The 16,938-nt window shown below is 45.6% G+C and overlaps 1 protein-coding gene across 1 annotated transcript in view; it reads left to right on the forward strand.

Annotated features, from left to right (window-relative positions):
* The window catches only part of LOC120939758, a 105,483-nt gene that overhangs the window by 34,739 nt on the left and 53,806 nt on the right, over positions 1 to 16,938 (forward strand). The window contains exons 10-13 of the mRNA XM_040352093.1: positions 1,498 to 1,662; positions 3,927 to 4,091; positions 10,058 to 10,222; positions 12,266 to 12,430. Of these exons, the coding sequence (XP_040208027.1) occupies positions 1,498 to 1,662; positions 3,927 to 4,091; positions 10,058 to 10,222; positions 12,266 to 12,430 (660 nt within the window). The remainder of the gene's footprint in view (positions 1 to 1,497; positions 1,663 to 3,926; positions 4,092 to 10,057; positions 10,223 to 12,265; positions 12,431 to 16,938) is intronic.

A 16,938-nucleotide genomic window follows, 5' to 3' on the forward strand; every position in this document is an offset into this window, starting at 1 on the left:
TCAATGAAACATTCACCTAACACACATTTTTATTCAGACAGCCCCTATTCCAAAAATATTCACCAACATCTTGATTCTTTTTTTTTCATTACTAAACAGAAATTGTTGCATCATGTATCGTGCTCCAAATGTATAAAGTGGTGATTATTACAAGATTGCCTTTCTGGCAGTGGTTACTCTGAAGTAGTGTGTCTAAACATTCTCTATTATGACCCAAATCCCGTACTGTAAAAAGTAAAAAACTTGTGAAAAACCTCCTCTCAGTATACCGTATATACTCGAGTATAAGCCAAGTTTTTCAGCACATTTTTTTGTGTTGAAAATGCCCCCCTCGGCTTATACTCGAGTCACCTTTTTGCGCCTGATCTCCTGGAATTTGGGGACCCGGTACTGGCCGGCCGTAGCTCTCCTGGACCCAAACTTGGCACACATGTAGCCCCATTTCTCCTCTACTAGTGTGCAAAGTTTGTTGTCTAGGCGACCTACGACTGGGGAGCAAAGATTTTTCAAAGCCGGGCACCCCTTCCATAGACTCCCATGTTAAACATCAGTCTAGTCATGGACACAGTGAGGCATGGACACAGTGAGGCATGGACACATTGAGGCATGGGCACAGTGAGGCATGGACATAGTCAGGTATGGGCACAGTGAGGCATGCACATGGACACAGTAAGGCAAAGTGAGGCACAGTGAGGCATGCAGATGGACACCCTAGGCTTAAACTCGAGTCAATACGTTTTCCCATTTTTTTGTGGTAAAATTAGGTGCCTCAGCTTATATTCGGGTCGGCATATACTCAAGTATATACGGTAATTAACAGTACACATTCATTGGTTAAAATAAATGTTTATTATATAATTCTAAAATCTGTAAAGCTAGGGAGTTATCCCTTAAAAGCATTAGAGACATAGTGATAACACATCATCAAAAACCCAAAGCACCCCAAAGATAAAGACCCCTCCGTATGTATAAAAACAGTATACTTAGATGGTAATATAAGATCATATCATACAAGGAGGGTGTAACTCCTCCTGACATGTTTCGCCTTAGTCAGCTTCTTCAGGGGATTGGAGCGGTGCAGTGTATGTGTATATATATATATATATATATATATATATATTTACAAAACATATTGATCATCATCAATTTCATCCATTTAATGTACATACTCATCATTGACTTACAAAAATAGAGATAGATATTATCTCAGGAGAATCCAACAGAGTCTCATTCCATGTGGCCAAACACCAACTGGATCAGGACACTGGAGGCTGGACAAGCCAGGACACTCGACCTGGGGGCCGCCAAACAGCACCCCAAACAGGGGGGGAAAGAGGAAGGTGGCACAACCCCCACTTCAAACCACGTACTGTATCAACATGTACCATATATATATATAAAGCGTTTGAAAATTATATATTTATTTAAATAATATAAATGTTAAACTTACCTGCTCTGTGCTATTGTATTGTATTGTTTCTTTCTCTTCTTCTACAGTTTGAATGACAATCACCTGACAGACATTTCCTGCCCCCACCTGGCATCAGGAATAAGGAATAACCAGACACTGAGGAAACTTCACCTTTGTAGAAACAATCTGGAGGGTCCTCATTTCAAGGATCTGATGACAGCTCTGACCACAAGCCGGATAGAGGAATTGTTGTAAGTATTACGGGATTGATTAAAGCATTACTTTTGTTTACGGCCCATTTGCAACCAACAGATCTAAAAAATAAATAATTGGGGCTGTTTTTACCAAGTGTTGAGTACTAGTTGCATTTAGGGTCACTATACATTTATTAACCACTTCATTATTATTATTTCTCTAATACCCCTTAATTGCCAGGCTATTTTTGAGCTTTCAGAGATGTGATAGTTTGACTGACAATTAACAGATAAAGGTGAATGGCGCTGCACTGCTTGCACCTAAAGTGAATAAATAAATGTAATACACGTGCAATATAAAATGAATAAACGTGCAAACTCTGCAAAAATGGTTAAAAAAATTGTGCAAATGGATCAATAATCTTCGAATATGTAAATGTCTCGCTATTTACAAGAGAAAAAAATCAACACGATATAATACACGTGCAATTTACTGTATGTGCAAATTCTGAAAAAATAACTGTGCAAACAAATAAATACAATGGGCCAGATTCATGAAGAGATACGACGGCGGATCTCCTGATCCGCCGTCGTATCTCTGAGATCCGACGGTCGGATCTATGCGACTGATTCATAAGAATCAGTTCCGCATAGATCTCCCTTAGATCCGACTTGTGTAAGTGACTTACACCAGTCAGATCTTAGGCTGCAATCTACCACCGGCCGCTAGGTGTCGTCGCTGTTTTTTACGCGTCGGCTATGCAAATGAGGAGAACCGCCGATTCAAGACTGAACACCTGCCCGTCGCTTTTTTTTTTATGTCGTTTGCGTTCGGCTTTTTCCGGCGGATAGTTACCCCTGCTATATCAGGGGTAGCTAATGTTAGGTATGGCCGTCGTTCCCGCGCCGAGATTCAAATTTTTACTTCGTTTGCGTAAGTCGATCGGGAATACGGATGGCCGAAATTTACGTAGCCGCCGAAAACAATGACGTCCTATCGACGTCATTTGGAGGATGCGCACTGGGAAATTTCACCGGCGGCGCATGCGCAGTTAAATCGGCGCGGGAACGCACCTGATTTAAATTGTACACTCCCCCTAGCCGTGGAATTTGAATTCCGCCGGGGGAGTTACGATCCGACGGTGCAATTTTCGAGGTAAGTGCTTTGTGAATACTGCACTGGCCTCGATAAATTGCACCGGCGGATCGTAAATCATATAGATTATGCGGATCTAAAGATCCGCTAATCTATGTGAATCTAGCCCACTCTGTGCAAATGTAGCAACAAAGTAAACGTGTAAACCATTGCCGATTTCATATGTACATAAAGTAAAAATATTCGCTGATGAATCAGATTGTGTGACTTCCTTCAATCCATTCGATTAGCCAATAAATTAATTCCAGTGTTCTGTGTTAAAGTTCACATAAATTAAAGATTCACTTATATTCTTTCTCTCCCGTCACCTTTATACAGGGCTTTTTTAGAGAGAAAAAGGGCCAGATTCATAAAGAACTGCGGCGGTGTAACGTATCGTCTTTACGTTACACCGCCGCAAGTTTTCAGCGCAAGTGCCTGATTCACCAAGCACTTGCGTGTAAACTTATGGCGGTGTAACGTAAAGCCGTCCGGCGCAACCCCGCCTAATTCAAATGGGGCGTGTACCATTTAAATTAGGCACGTTCCCGCGCTGAACGTGTGAAAATGTCCTGACGTGCATTGCGCGAAATGACATCGCCCGACGTAATGTTTAGAATGGCGACGTGCGTAACATACTTTCGTATTCCCGGACGTCTTACGCAAAAAAAAAAAAAATTTTAATTCGACGCGGGAACGACGGCCATACTTTAACATGGCTCGTCTAAAGTTAAGCCATGAAAAAGCAGGCCTAACTTTGCGACGGGAAAAACCGACTAGCGACGACGTAACGAACGTGTGTACCTTCGTGGATCGCCGTAAAAGCTAATTTGCATACCCGACGCTGGAAAACGACGCAAACTCCACCCAGCGGCGGACAAAGTATTGCATCCTAAGATCCGAAGGCGTACGCCTGTCGGATCTTAGCCAAAAGCCATCGTATCTTTTTTGTGAATTACAAATAAAGATACGACGCGGCAAATTTTAAAATACGCCGGAGTATCAGTAGATACTCCGGCGTATTTCCTCTGTAAATCTGGCCCAATATGTGCAGGATCTCCCCCTTTCATGCCCCCCCTTGTCTCCTCTGTGTGACTGTCCCTCTTTTTAAGTTAAAATGGCATTCTGCTTTAAAATGTTATTATTGAGGATTATTTTATTCAAATGATTTTCTTTTCTTCTACAGTTTGAATTCTAATAACATGAAAAGCAGTTCCTGCACCCACCTGGCATTGGGAATAAAAAATAACCAGACCTTGAAAAGATTTGACCTGTCCTATAACTATCTGGAGGGTCCTCATTTCAGTGACCTGATGACCGCTCTGACCACAAGTCGGATAGAGGAATTACTGTGAGTAGAATAGGGATAGTTGTAACAATAATTTTTTTAGGACACTTTTACATCTTAAACATATCCTGTATAATATAAAAAGAGAAGAACATTTCTTGTTTCCTGCAGAAACAATGGAGGATACTTACATTCATCTTCCTGTCTTCTGTCCTCCTCAGTATTCCCTCTCCCTGCTTTCCCTTGTATAAAAAAATGTGCAAACGTGGAAGGAGTGCCAGACCAAAATATAAGAGTCCAGTTAAATTGATTGGTATTGTGCTAAAAGACAACCAACGCATTTTGGGGGTCAAAGGATCCCCCCCTTCTTCAGGGCTTCAGTTGAAAATGAAAACCTTAATTCTGAATGATTCACATGCCAAAGGGCTGACCACCATGGATCGCATAGGAGTACCCCTCATTCCAACCAGCCTGTTTGGCTGCTCCCCCTCAGTTTCTCCGAGTCCAAGTTAACCCCTTCCTTCCCTCCCCCTTTCTCTTGTCTAGGCTCCTCTTTTCTTTTTCCATACTTATTCTTCTAATGCTTCCTTGTTCTTGCTCATGCAGTCGCCGCCCTGTGGGGTTGGCGCAGGAGAAGAGCCTCCCCCCAGGTGACTGCGAGTAGATTTTGGGGACATGGCATTTTTGCATTTTCAACTCATGGATATCATCCCAATGTTTCAGAATTATTTTGTTTTGGTTGTTGTGACTGTAATCTTTACTGCACAGTCAGTATTGGTTACTCATTATCTAGCCCCTGCGTGGGCAATTTATATACTATATTACCAGAAGTATTGGGACACCTGCCTTTACACCCACATAAACTTTATTGACATCCCAGTCTTAGTCCGTAGGGTTCAATATTCAGTTGGCCCCGCCCTTTGCAGCTATAACAGCTTCAACTCTTCTGGGAAGGCCGTCCACAAGGTTTAGGAGTGTGTCTATCGGAATGTTTGACCATTCTTCCAGAAGCACATTTGTGAGGTCAGGCACTGATGTGGACGTTAAGGCCTGGCTTGGAATCCACATCATCCCAAAGGTGTACTCTAAGGTTGAGGTCAGGACTCTGTGCAGGCCTATCAAGTTCCTCCACCCCAAACTCGCTAATCCATGTATTTATGGACCTTGCTTTGTGCTCTGGTGTGCAGTCATGTTGGAACAGGAAGGGGCCATCCCCAAACTGTTCCCACAAAATTGGGAGCATGAAATTGTCCAAAATGTCTTGGTATGCTGATGCCTTAAGAGTTCCCTTCACTGGAACTAAGGGGGCCAAACCCAACCCCTGAGGGGCCAAGCCCAACCCCTTAAAAACAACCCCCCCACCATAATCCCCCCTCCACCAAATTATTTGGACCAGTGCACAAAGCAAGGTCCATAAAGACATGGCTGAGCGAGTTTAGGGTCCTGACCTTAACCCAGGGCTCGACAAATCCCGGGCGCCAGGTCGCCATGGCGACTAGAAATAGGGTCCTGGCGACTTGAATTGGAAGGGGGGCAAAAAAAAAAAAAAAAATAATAATTTTTTTTTTTTTTTTTTTTTGTGAGCTGGGGCCATCTGGTGGTGAGCCGTTGGTATTACAAGTTATTACCACCAGATGTGAGCTGGCGCCATCTGGTGGTGGCCGTTGGTATTACAAGTTAAGCATTACAAGTTAAACAGCAATTCTAATGTTGTTTTTCACTATTTTCACTGCCATCTTCTTCCCTCTAATTAGAACCCCCAAACATTATATATATGTTTTATCCTAACACCCTAGAGAATTAAATGGCAATCGTTGCAATACTTTCTGTCACGCTGTATTTGCGCAGCGGTCTTACAAGCGCACTTTTTTGTGAAAAAATGACACTTTTTTTAAATTAAAAAATAAGACAACAGTAAAGTTATCCCCATTTTTTTTTATATTATGAAAGATAATGTTACGTCGAGTAAATTCATACCCAACATGTCACGCTTCAAAATTGCGTCCGCTCGTGGAATGCCGACAAACTTTTACCCTTTAAAATCTTCATAGGCGACGTTTAAAAAAAATCTACAGGTTGCATGTTTTGAGTTAGAGAAGATCTAGGGCTAGAATTATTGCTCTCGCTCTACCAATCGCGGCGATACCTCACGTGTGGTTTGAACACCGTTTACATATGCGGGCGCTGCTCACGTATGTGTTCGCTTCTGCGCGCAAGCTCGTCGGGACGGGGCGCGTTTTCTGGCTCCTAACTTTTTTACCTGACTCCTAGATTCCAAGCAAATTTGTCAACCCCTGCCTTAACCCGATAGAACACCTTCAGGATGAATTAGTGCGGAGACTGCGAGCCAGGCCTTCTCATCCAACATCAGTGCCTGACCTCACAAATGTGCTTCGGGAAGAATGGTTAAACATTCCCATAGACACTCCTAAACCTTGTGGACGGCCTTCCCAGAAGAGTTGAAGCTGTTATAGCTGGAAAGGGCGGGGCCAACTCAATATTGAACCCTACGGACTAAGACTGGGATGCCATTAAAGTTCATGTGTGTGTAAAAGCAGGCGTCTCAATACTTTTGGTGATATAGTGTATGTTTGCTTTTGAATTCTTATGTTCATTCTCAAAACAATAATCACATTGAAACAGGAAATATAGACCCTTGAATGGACTCAAAATAATACTTTCCTGTGTGAATTTGTGCAGGGAAGCGGATTGCTGGACTAGAAGAGTTACTCGCCAGCATCTGCATGAGCACTATTTTGTTCTGGCGCTCCTTCCATGTATGATTTTTTTTTCTGGTAACCTGCTGGGGTAGGGAAAGGGGCAGGGGGGGGGGGTACTGGGGTACCCACTGAAGAATAGCCTTGTCTGTCCTGAGTGGTCTAACCTGATTCGGTGGGTTCTTCAAATGTTTTTGGCCCTCTCATTACTTCATATAAACTTAAATAAAAAAACAAAACCTCCGGCCTTGTCAAAGGCTCCCGCTGCCTGCCTACTCCTCTGTCTGACAGTTCCTAAATAGCTAAGGGGTGGAGTCAACCTAAGAGGGTGACCACGCCCCCTTGTGATGTCAGATCATGGGCAAATCTTTGGGCAGTTTCCCTTGTTCTTCTTCCCAAGCTCCATGAGGTTGGATGGAGAGCGTCGGTGCACAGCCATTTTCAGATCTTTCCAGAGATGTTCAATCGGGTTAAATTCTGGGCTCTGGCTGGGCCACTAAAGGACATTCACAAAGTGGCCCCAGAGCCACTCCTTAGTTATCTTGGCTGTGTGCTTAGGGTCGTTGTCCTGTTGGAAGATGAACCTTCAATCCAGTCTGAGGTTCAGAGCAGGTTTTCATCAAGGATGTCTCTGTACATTGCTGCATTCATCTTTCCCTCAATCCTGATTAGTCTCCCAGTTCCTGACGCTGAAAAACATCCCCACAGCATGATGATGCCACCACGCTTCACAGTAGGGATGGTATTGGCCAGGTGATGAGCGGTGTCTGGTTTCCTCCAGACGTGACACTTGTCATTCAGGCCAAAGAGTTCAATCTTTGTTTCATCAGACCAGATAATTTTGTTTCTCATGATCTGAGAGTCCTTCAGGTGCTTTTTGGCAAACTCCAGATGGGCTGCCGTGTGCCTTTTACTGAGGAGTGGCTTCCGTCTGGCCACTCCCCCACACAGTCCTGATTGGTGGAGTGCTGCAGAGAGGGTTGTTCTTCTGGAAGGTTTAGGAGCTCAAGGAGAGTGACCATCTGGTTTTTGGTCACCTCCCTGACTAAGGCCCTCCTCCCCCGATCACTCAGTGTGGCAGGGCGGCCCGCTCTAGGAAGAGTCCTGGTGATTCAAAACGTCTTCCATTTACAAATGATGGAGGCCACTGTGCTTTTTGGGACCCTCAATGCTGCAGAAAATTTTCCCCAGATTTGTGCCTCCATACAATCCTGTCTACAGACAATTCCTTGGACTTCATGGCTTGGTTTGTGCTCTGACATGCACTGTTACCTGTAGGACCTTTATATATACAGGTGTGTGCCTCTCCAAATCGTGTCCAATCAACTGAGTTTACCACAGGTGGTCTCCAATCAAGTTGTAGAAACATCTCAAGGATAATCAGTGACACCCAAGGTCAATTTTGAGTGTAATGACTGTGATAGGCTGTGATACTAGGCTGTGATACTTATGTACATGGTATTTTTTAATTTTAATTTTTTTAAATTTGCAAAGATTTCAAACCAACTTCTTTCACATTGTCCTTATGGGGTATTGTTTGTAGAATTTTGAGTAAAATAATGAGTTTAATAAATTTGGGAATTCGGCTGTTACATAACAAATTGTGAAAAAGTGAAGAGCTGTGAATACTTTCCGATTGTACTATATCTCTCCCCTTAGCTCCTCATCTACCCATAAGACCGGCTATAGATGGTTCAAATCTTGGTTCAGCAGCAACCATCCAAACATCGGACCACGCAAGGGCAGGCTGAATGTGCCAAGTTGATCAATCAACTTGGGTACAACCAGCCTGCCGGATTTAGCATGCGATTATCACTACTGGCTAGTATAGCCTCCAGCAATAATCACTGTCTTCTCCCATGGGGAGGAACAAAAATTGTCTCTGGACAGCCGCACTCTGAACAAATTGTAGCCTTTATTGAAAGAAGGACAGCACTACAAGTCACAGCAAAGTAAAATAAAACCCAACTGCTTACGCGTTTCACACTAAAACTAGTGCTTAGTCATTGCTATGACTAAGCACTAGTTTCAGTGTGAAACACGTCAGTGGTTTTGTTCCTGCTTTGCTAAGTGCATTGCCTGCACCTGAGTTGTCTGCAGCGGTGGATGTTCGTCTGGGTTCCTACCTGGAGCGGCTATTCCCTTTCCCCTTCTCCCATGGGGGGATGGCTTAAATGCATTGTTTACTGTGAAAATGACAATTGCAGTTTGGGAGTTAACCACAAGGGAGCGCTGAAGGGGTTATGTATGACCTCATCTGTGTTTCTAACTGTTTCTAACTATAGGGGGGTGTGACTGTAGGTGTGACGTCATTGATTGTGATTCCCTATATAAGGGAACACACGATCGATGACGGCGCCACAGTGAAGAACGGGGAAGCTGTGTTTACACACAGCTCTCCCCGTTCTTTCAGCTCCGGGGACCGATTGCAGGACTCCAGCGGCGATCGGGTCCGCGGGTCCCGCGGTCACGGAGCTTCGGACCGGGTAGCGGGTGCCCTTCCGTGACCCACGGCTGGGCACTTAAAGAGGACGTGCCTGTACGTGCTTGTGCCCAGCCGTGCCATTCTGCTGACGTATATGTGCAGGAGGCGGTCCTTAAGTGGTTAAAGTGCAACAATAAAAATTTTAAATTCCCTTAAATATAGTGCCTGGTGGGTCTTCTTAGTCTGTCTGTAAAGTAGCAAATCTGTAGCATGTATAGAACCTGCTGCAGCAAAACTGACATTTCTAAGGGGAAAAAAAAACAAGTCAAATCACAATTAAATTGACTCGCAGTTGTAATTGCTGGCGCACCCGGCTAGTGAAAAAAATAAAATAAAATAAAAGGCGTCACACGAACACTTAAAAAAAAATCCATGCCAGACCCTTTTCTGGGCATGCAGCGTGGCAAGTCAGGAAAGGGGGCGAGCCAGCCAGCCTGGACCGTGCTAGGCCACATGCCCTCAACATGGGGGGGGTGAGCAAGAGGGAGGAGCTGAGGAGTGCCTTGCCATCCTAGGCTATGGGACTGTATGTTTCTCTTGATGCACACAGTGTAGGGAGAAACAACTCTAGTCCCTGCATGCAAGTGTGACTCCATATGATGCTGAAATAGAAAGGTGCCACCCTGAAACAGAAAACCTGGGTCATCTGTCGTGGCACCAGTTTAAACTGGAACATAGGTAAGGATTAAAGATAAAGAAGCTGCATAGTCAGTGATTACATCAGCTATTGAAGTGCATAAAACTGAGAGTATAATATTGCTTTACAATACATTGTTGTGAAGTATTTTATTCAAATTATTTCTCGTTATTCTTCTTTTCTTTTACAGTTTGTATGGCAATAAAATGTCAGACAGTTCCTGCACCCATCTGGCATTGGGGATAAGAAATAACCAGACCCTGAAGAAATTGGACCTGTCAAATAAAAATCTTGGGGGTCCTCATTTCAGTGATCTGATGACAGCTCTGACCAAAAGCCGGATAGAGGAATTAATGTGAGTAGAACTGGGCTGATTGGAACAACAATTATTCTAGCACATTTTTATCCAAAATACACAGTATAGTAATAAAGCCTAAGTGGCACTTTTACTTTGCTCTACCATTGAGATCCCACCTCCGGCACACACATGAGCATGTTTTACCAGTGAGATCCCACCGCCAGCACACACATGAGCAATGCTCTACCAGTCAGATCCTACCGCGGACACACACGAGCATGCTCTACCACTACCAGTGAGATCCCACCGCCAGCACACACATGAGCAATGCTCTACCAGTGAGATCCCACTGCCGGCACACACATGAGCAATGCTCTACCAGTGAGATCCCACCGCGGAAACACATAAGCATGCTCTACAAGTGAGATCCCACCGCCAGCACACACATGAGCAATGCTCTACCAGTGAGATTCCAGCGCGGACACACATGAGCATATTCTACCAGTGAGATTCCACTGCCAGCACACACATGAGCAATGCTCTACCAGTGAGATCCCACCACGGACACACACATGAGCATGCTCTACCAGTGAGATCCCACCGCCAGCACACACATGAGCAATGCTCTACCAGTGAGATCCCACCGCAAGCACACACATGAGCATGCTCTACCAGTGGGATCCCACTGCTAGCACACACATGAGAATGCACTACCATTGAAATCCCACCGCCAGCACACATGAGCATACTCAACTAATGAGATCCCACGCCAGCACACACATGAGCATGCTCTACCTGTGAGATCCCATTACTGGCATACACATGAGCATGTTCTACCAGTGAGATCCCACCACTTACACACACATGAGAATGCTCTACCAGTGAGATCCCACTGCCGACACACATGAGCATGTTCTACCAGTGAGATCCCACCGCTGGCACAAACATGAGCATGTTCTACCAGTGAGATCCCACCACCAGCACAAACATGAGCATGCTCTACCAGTGAGATCCCCCTGCCGGAACACACATAAGCATGCTCTACCAGGGAGATCCCACTGCAAGCACACACATGAGCATGCTCTACCTGTGAGATCCCACCGCTGGCACATACTTCAGCATTCTCTACCAGTGAGATGCCCCCGCCGAGACACATGAACATGTTTTACCAGTGAGATCCCACCACTGGCACACACATGAGCATGTTCTACCAGTGAGATCCCACTGCCAGTGTTCTGCCGATGAAGGTCCCCCCAGTGGATAATGACCCCCTGTACTGCGCAGGCGATCAAGTCCGCGGGACCTGCAGTCTGACTCACAGGGATGGGGGCAGGGTCGCCAGCGTGCCAGCTGCAGCGCACGCGTGACCACATGGACAGGCATTTAAAGGGGATGTACAGGTACGTTGATATGCCTGTCCGTGCCATTCTACATTGGAACTACATTGCACACTTTAAAGTGGTTGTAAACCCTGAAAAAAACCCTGCAAGACAAAGGCATAATGAGCTAGTATGCATAGCATACTAGCTCATTATGAATTACTTACCTTAAATCAAAGCCCCCGCAGCGTTCCTCGTACCCCCCTCTGGCCGGCGACATCTCTCCTGGGGGTTACTTCTGGGTATCGTGGCTCCGGCGCTGTGATTGACCGGAGCCGCGATGACGTTACTCATACGTGCGGGAGCCGCGGGTAACAGCACACTCACTGAAGCAGCGGCACATATGTGCCGTTGGTTCAGTTTGCCCCAGTGCACACATGTGCCGATGACATCGGCACATGCAGGGGGCAGGGGATATCTCCTAAACCGTGCAGGTTTAGGAGATATCCTGTGTAGCTACATGTAAGCCTTATTATAGGCTTACCTGTAGCATAGAGTGGTTGTAAGGGTTTACAACCACTTTAACATTGTCACACTACACTTTTGGGTCCTGGCTTAGACTTCTGTTACTCTTCTGTAATCCACAGAGAAAATTGGGCAGGTCTAATACCACTGCTTGATATCTACACAGGACCAAAAGGAGCAAAATAACATTTATTTTTATTTTTTTAGTATATAATATTAACGGTGAGTTTATAATTGCTCTTCTCTTCCTCTACAGTTTAACCTACAATAATCTGATTGACAGTTTTAGCCCCCACCTGGCACTGGGAATAAGAAATAACCAGAATTTGAGGAAACTTGACCTGTCTGGTAACAATCTGGAGGGTCCTCATTTCAGGGACCTGATGAAAGTTCTGACTTCAAGTCGGATAGAGAAATTACTGTGAGTATAATGTGTTGGAGAAAAAAAAATCTTATATGTTTTTACATCCAAAACAAAATATTTAATTATTGTATGATATACCGATAAGTTTAAACCATCATTCTTCAGCACTCAAAAAAAAAAAAGCCAACACCATGACTGTTCTAACTTTTCAGCTACCTGTCACAAACTATGGTGAACGGGAGTGAACCACAACTGCGGTTAGCAAAAGATTTCAATGCACCTCTCTATGTTATGTCAGTATTGGACCCCAGGCGTCACTCCAATCAGAGAACAGGAGTTTGGGGGTTCACTGCATCATCTCTCTCACACATAGCAATGCGTTGAGCTACTAAGGGCGGAGGTATTACAACATGCCTCCAACCCCTAGCATGTAAAGATTACAATGCACGTGAAGATTCCATGAACTTCTCTATGTAGGTGATTATCAGTACGGGACCCCAGGCATCACTCCAATCTGAAAACAGGAGTACACTAGGCAAATAGCAATGTGATTTAAGGTAGATATTAAGGTAACAAAACATATTTTTGTTTTTTTTTCGATATAATAAGGGCAAATTATTTAGTCACATCACCCCCTGCCTCCACATCCCTCTGCCACCAACACCCCCTGACTTCACCCCCCTCTGTGGTGCCACAATCTCCCCCTGCCTCCAATCTCCCCCTGCCTCCAATCTCCCTCTGCCTCCAATCTCCCCCAGGCCCCCTGCCTCCAATCACCCCCTGCCTCCATCCCCGTCTGCGGTGCCACCAATAACCCCTGTCTCCATCCCCCACCCTCTTCGGTGTCACTATCCCCTCTGCAGTGCCTCCAATCACCCCCTGCCACTAACACCCCCTGCCTCCATTGCCCCCTGCCTCCATCCACCTCTGCAGTGTCACCGCAGCCACCATCATCCCCTGCCTCCAATCACCCCCTGCCACTAACACCCCTTGCCTCCACCCCCCTCCGCGGTGCCACCAACAACCCCTGTCTCCATCCCCCACCCTCTGCGGTGCCACCATCCCCCTCTGCTGTGCCTCCAATCACCCCATGCCTCCAATCACCCCCTGCCACTAACACCCCCTGCCTCCAATCTCCCCCTGCCTCCATTGCCCCCTGCCTCCATCCACCTCTGTGGTGCCACCATCCCCCTCTGCTGTGCCACCAACACCCCCTGCCTCCAATCTCCCCCAGGCCCCCTGCCTCCAATCACCCCCTGCCTCCATCCCCCTCTGCGGTTCCACCAACAACCCCTGTCTCCATCCCCCACCCTCTGCGGTGCCACCATCCCCCTCTGCAGTGCCTCAAATCACCCCCTGCCACTAACACCCCCTGCCTCTAATCTCCCCCTGCCTCCATTGCCCCCTGCCTTCATCCACCTCTGCGGTGCCACAGCAGCCACCATCACCCCCTGCCACCATCACCTGATGTCACTGTCGGCTGGGCTGTCTCACTATGTCCGTCCCCGACTCCCCTGTGAACTTTGTATTGCCTGGATGCAGCAGGCTCCTCCATTCAGCTGCCGCCGTGTGGTGCTCAGCCTCCGAGTCCTGACTCCTGCTCCATTGCTGTGCTCCTCCGACCTCCTGGTTAGTTACAGAGGTCGGAGGAGTGCAGCATTGGAGCAGGAGCGGGATGTCCTAATACATCACGTGCCGCGTGGCACAGCCTCTGTGAAATCTGCCCCCCACCGAATACAGCATATGCTCGGCAAGCTCCGGAACTGCGCATGCGCAGTTCCAAGCTGAGCGATCTCGACTATTTTTACTGGCACATTCCCGTAACTACGGGCATTTACAGACGGGGGGAAAGTGCCAGTTTTTACGGACTGTCTGTAAAAATAGGGACGGTTGGCAACACTGAGCTGGATCAGTATGCAGATTACAAGTTCTCCCTTCTCTAAGCCAGCAATTGGAATACATTTTTACAACAGTTGGTAGGTGAGGGAGCAAAAAACTAATTCTAAAAAAAAAAGTTCACAGATATTTTTGCCAAATGGACTCAAAGATGCAATCTGCATAGGCTTCTATGGTGTTTGTTACTCTATTGTCAATCTGGATTCCTGGTGGGCCTTGCGGATATTTTTGGGATAATTTTAGAAGCAGTTTTGTAACTTTAACCACTTCCATACCGGGGGGCACTTACCCCCCTTCCTGCCCAAGCCAATTTTTAGCTTTCAACGCTGTCGCAATTTGAATGACAATTGTGCGGTCGTGCTACTCTGTACCCAAATGAAATTTTTATAATTTTGTTCACAGAAATAGAGCTTTTTTTTGGTGGTATTTGATCACCTCTGCGATTTTTATTTTTTGCGCAACAAGTAAAAAAAGACAGAAAATTTTAAAAAAAAATAAAGTCTTTATTTTTTTCTGTTAATTTTTTTTGTACATAAGTACGTTTTCTTCTTCAATTATGGGCACTGATATGGCTGCACTGATGGGCACCAATGAGGTGGCACCAATGAGGTGGCACTGATGATGGTCACTGATAGGCGGCACTGATAGGCGGCACTGATGGGCACTGATAGGCAGCACTGATAGGCGGCGCTGGTATGTGGCACTAATGGGCACTCATAGGCGGCACTGATTGGCACTCATAGGCGGCACTGATGGGCACTCATAGGCGGCACTGATAGGTGGCACAGATGGGTACTGATAGGTGGGCACTGATGGACATGGATGGTCACTGAGAGGTGGCACCGATGGACACTGAGAGGTGGCACTGATGATACTGATGGTGGCATTGCTGGGCATAATTTTTTTAACTGTTTCCTATGTTGTGCCCATGTTGCCAGTCAGTGCCCATTTGTGGGCACTGATTGGCATCTATTGAGAATATTTTTTAACATGTGGATGGCCATGGGCTACATACCTGGCCATCCACATGTTGCCCCCTTACCTGGTGGTCCTGGTGGCTTCCCTGGTGGTCCAGTGTGGGCATCCGCGGGGGGGGGGGGGCTACGCTGATAAACAAACACCGCAAGATCACCATTATTTGCGGCGGGAGAGGAGCCTCCCAGCCGCTCTCCCGCACCCTCTACCGGAGCCACCGGTAGAGGCGGAGGCGATTGGCTCCTTCTCATTGCTGAGTATGGAGACGAGTGAAGGGAAGATGGGGCCCCCACCCGTCTCCATATCATAGCAGGGCGGAAGCGACGTCAAAACTTCACTTCCGCCCATAGCTCTAAAAGGGAATTTTTTTTTTTTCAAATGACAACATTTTTTTTGTTTTTGTTTTATTGCATTTTAGTGTAAATATGAGATCTGAGGTCTTTTTGACCCCCAGATTCTAATTTAAGAGGACCGGTCAGGCTTTTTTCTATTACCAGGGATGTTTTCATTCCCTGCAATAGGAATAAAAGTGACACTTTTATTTATTTTTAAAAACAGTGTAAAAATAAATAAAATCAAGTAAAATAAAAAAAAATAATTTTTTTAAAGTGCCCCGTCCCGACGAGCTCGCGTGCAGAAGCGATACGGGAGCAGCGCCCGCATATGAAAACGGTGTTCAAACCACACATGTGAGGTATCGCTGCGATCGTTAGAGCGAGAGCAATAATTCTAGACATAGACCTCCTCTGTAACTCAAAACATGCAACCTGTAGAATTTTTTAAACATCGCCTATGGAGATTTTTAAGGGTAAAAGTTTGTCGCCATTTCACAAGCGAGCGCAACTTTGAAGCGTGACATGTTGGGTATCAATTTACTCGGCGTAACATTATCTTTCACAATATAAAAATTAAATTGGGCTAACTTTACTGTTGTCTTATTTTCGAATTAAAAAAAGTGATTTTTTTCCATAAAAAATGCACTTGTAAGACCGCTGTGCAAATACGGTGTGACAAAAATGATTGCAACGACTGCCATTTTATTCTCTAGGGTGTTAGAAAAAAATATATATAATGTTTGGGGGTTCTAAGTAATTTTGTAGCAAAAAAAAAACTTGTAAACACTGAGTCTGAAAAAGTGGCTCGGGGGTGAAGTCGTTAAAGGGGTTGTAATGGTAAATATTTTTTTTCCTAAATATCTTCCTTTACCTTAGTGCAGTCCTCCTCCACTTACCTCATCCTTCCATTTTGGTTTTAAATGTCCTTATTTCTTCTGAGAAATCCTCACTTCCTGTTCTTCTGTCTGTAACTCCACACAGTAATGCAAGGCTTTCTCCCTGGTGTGGAGTGTCGTGCTCGCCCACTCCCTTGGACTACAGGAGAGTCAGGACACTCTCTACGTTGCAGATAGAGAAAGGAGCTGTGTGTTAGTGGGCGTCCTGACTCTACTGTAGTCCAAGGGAGGGGGGCGAGCATGACACTCCACACCAGGGAGAAAGCCTTGCATTACTGTGTGGAGTTACAGACAGAAGAACAGGAAGTGAGGATTTCTCAGAAGAAATAAGGACATTTAAAAGCAAAATGGAAGGATGAGGTAAGTGAAGGAGGACTGCACTAAGGGAAAGGAAGATATTTAGGGAAAAAAAATTGTACCTTTACAACCCCTTTAAAGGAAGACAATTAGCAACTCACATGGA

The sequence above is a fragment of the Rana temporaria genome, chromosome 5 (assembly GCF_905171775.1).
Source record: "Rana temporaria chromosome 5, aRanTem1.1, whole genome shotgun sequence".
NCBI lineage: Eukaryota > Metazoa > Chordata > Amphibia > Anura > Ranidae > Rana > Rana temporaria.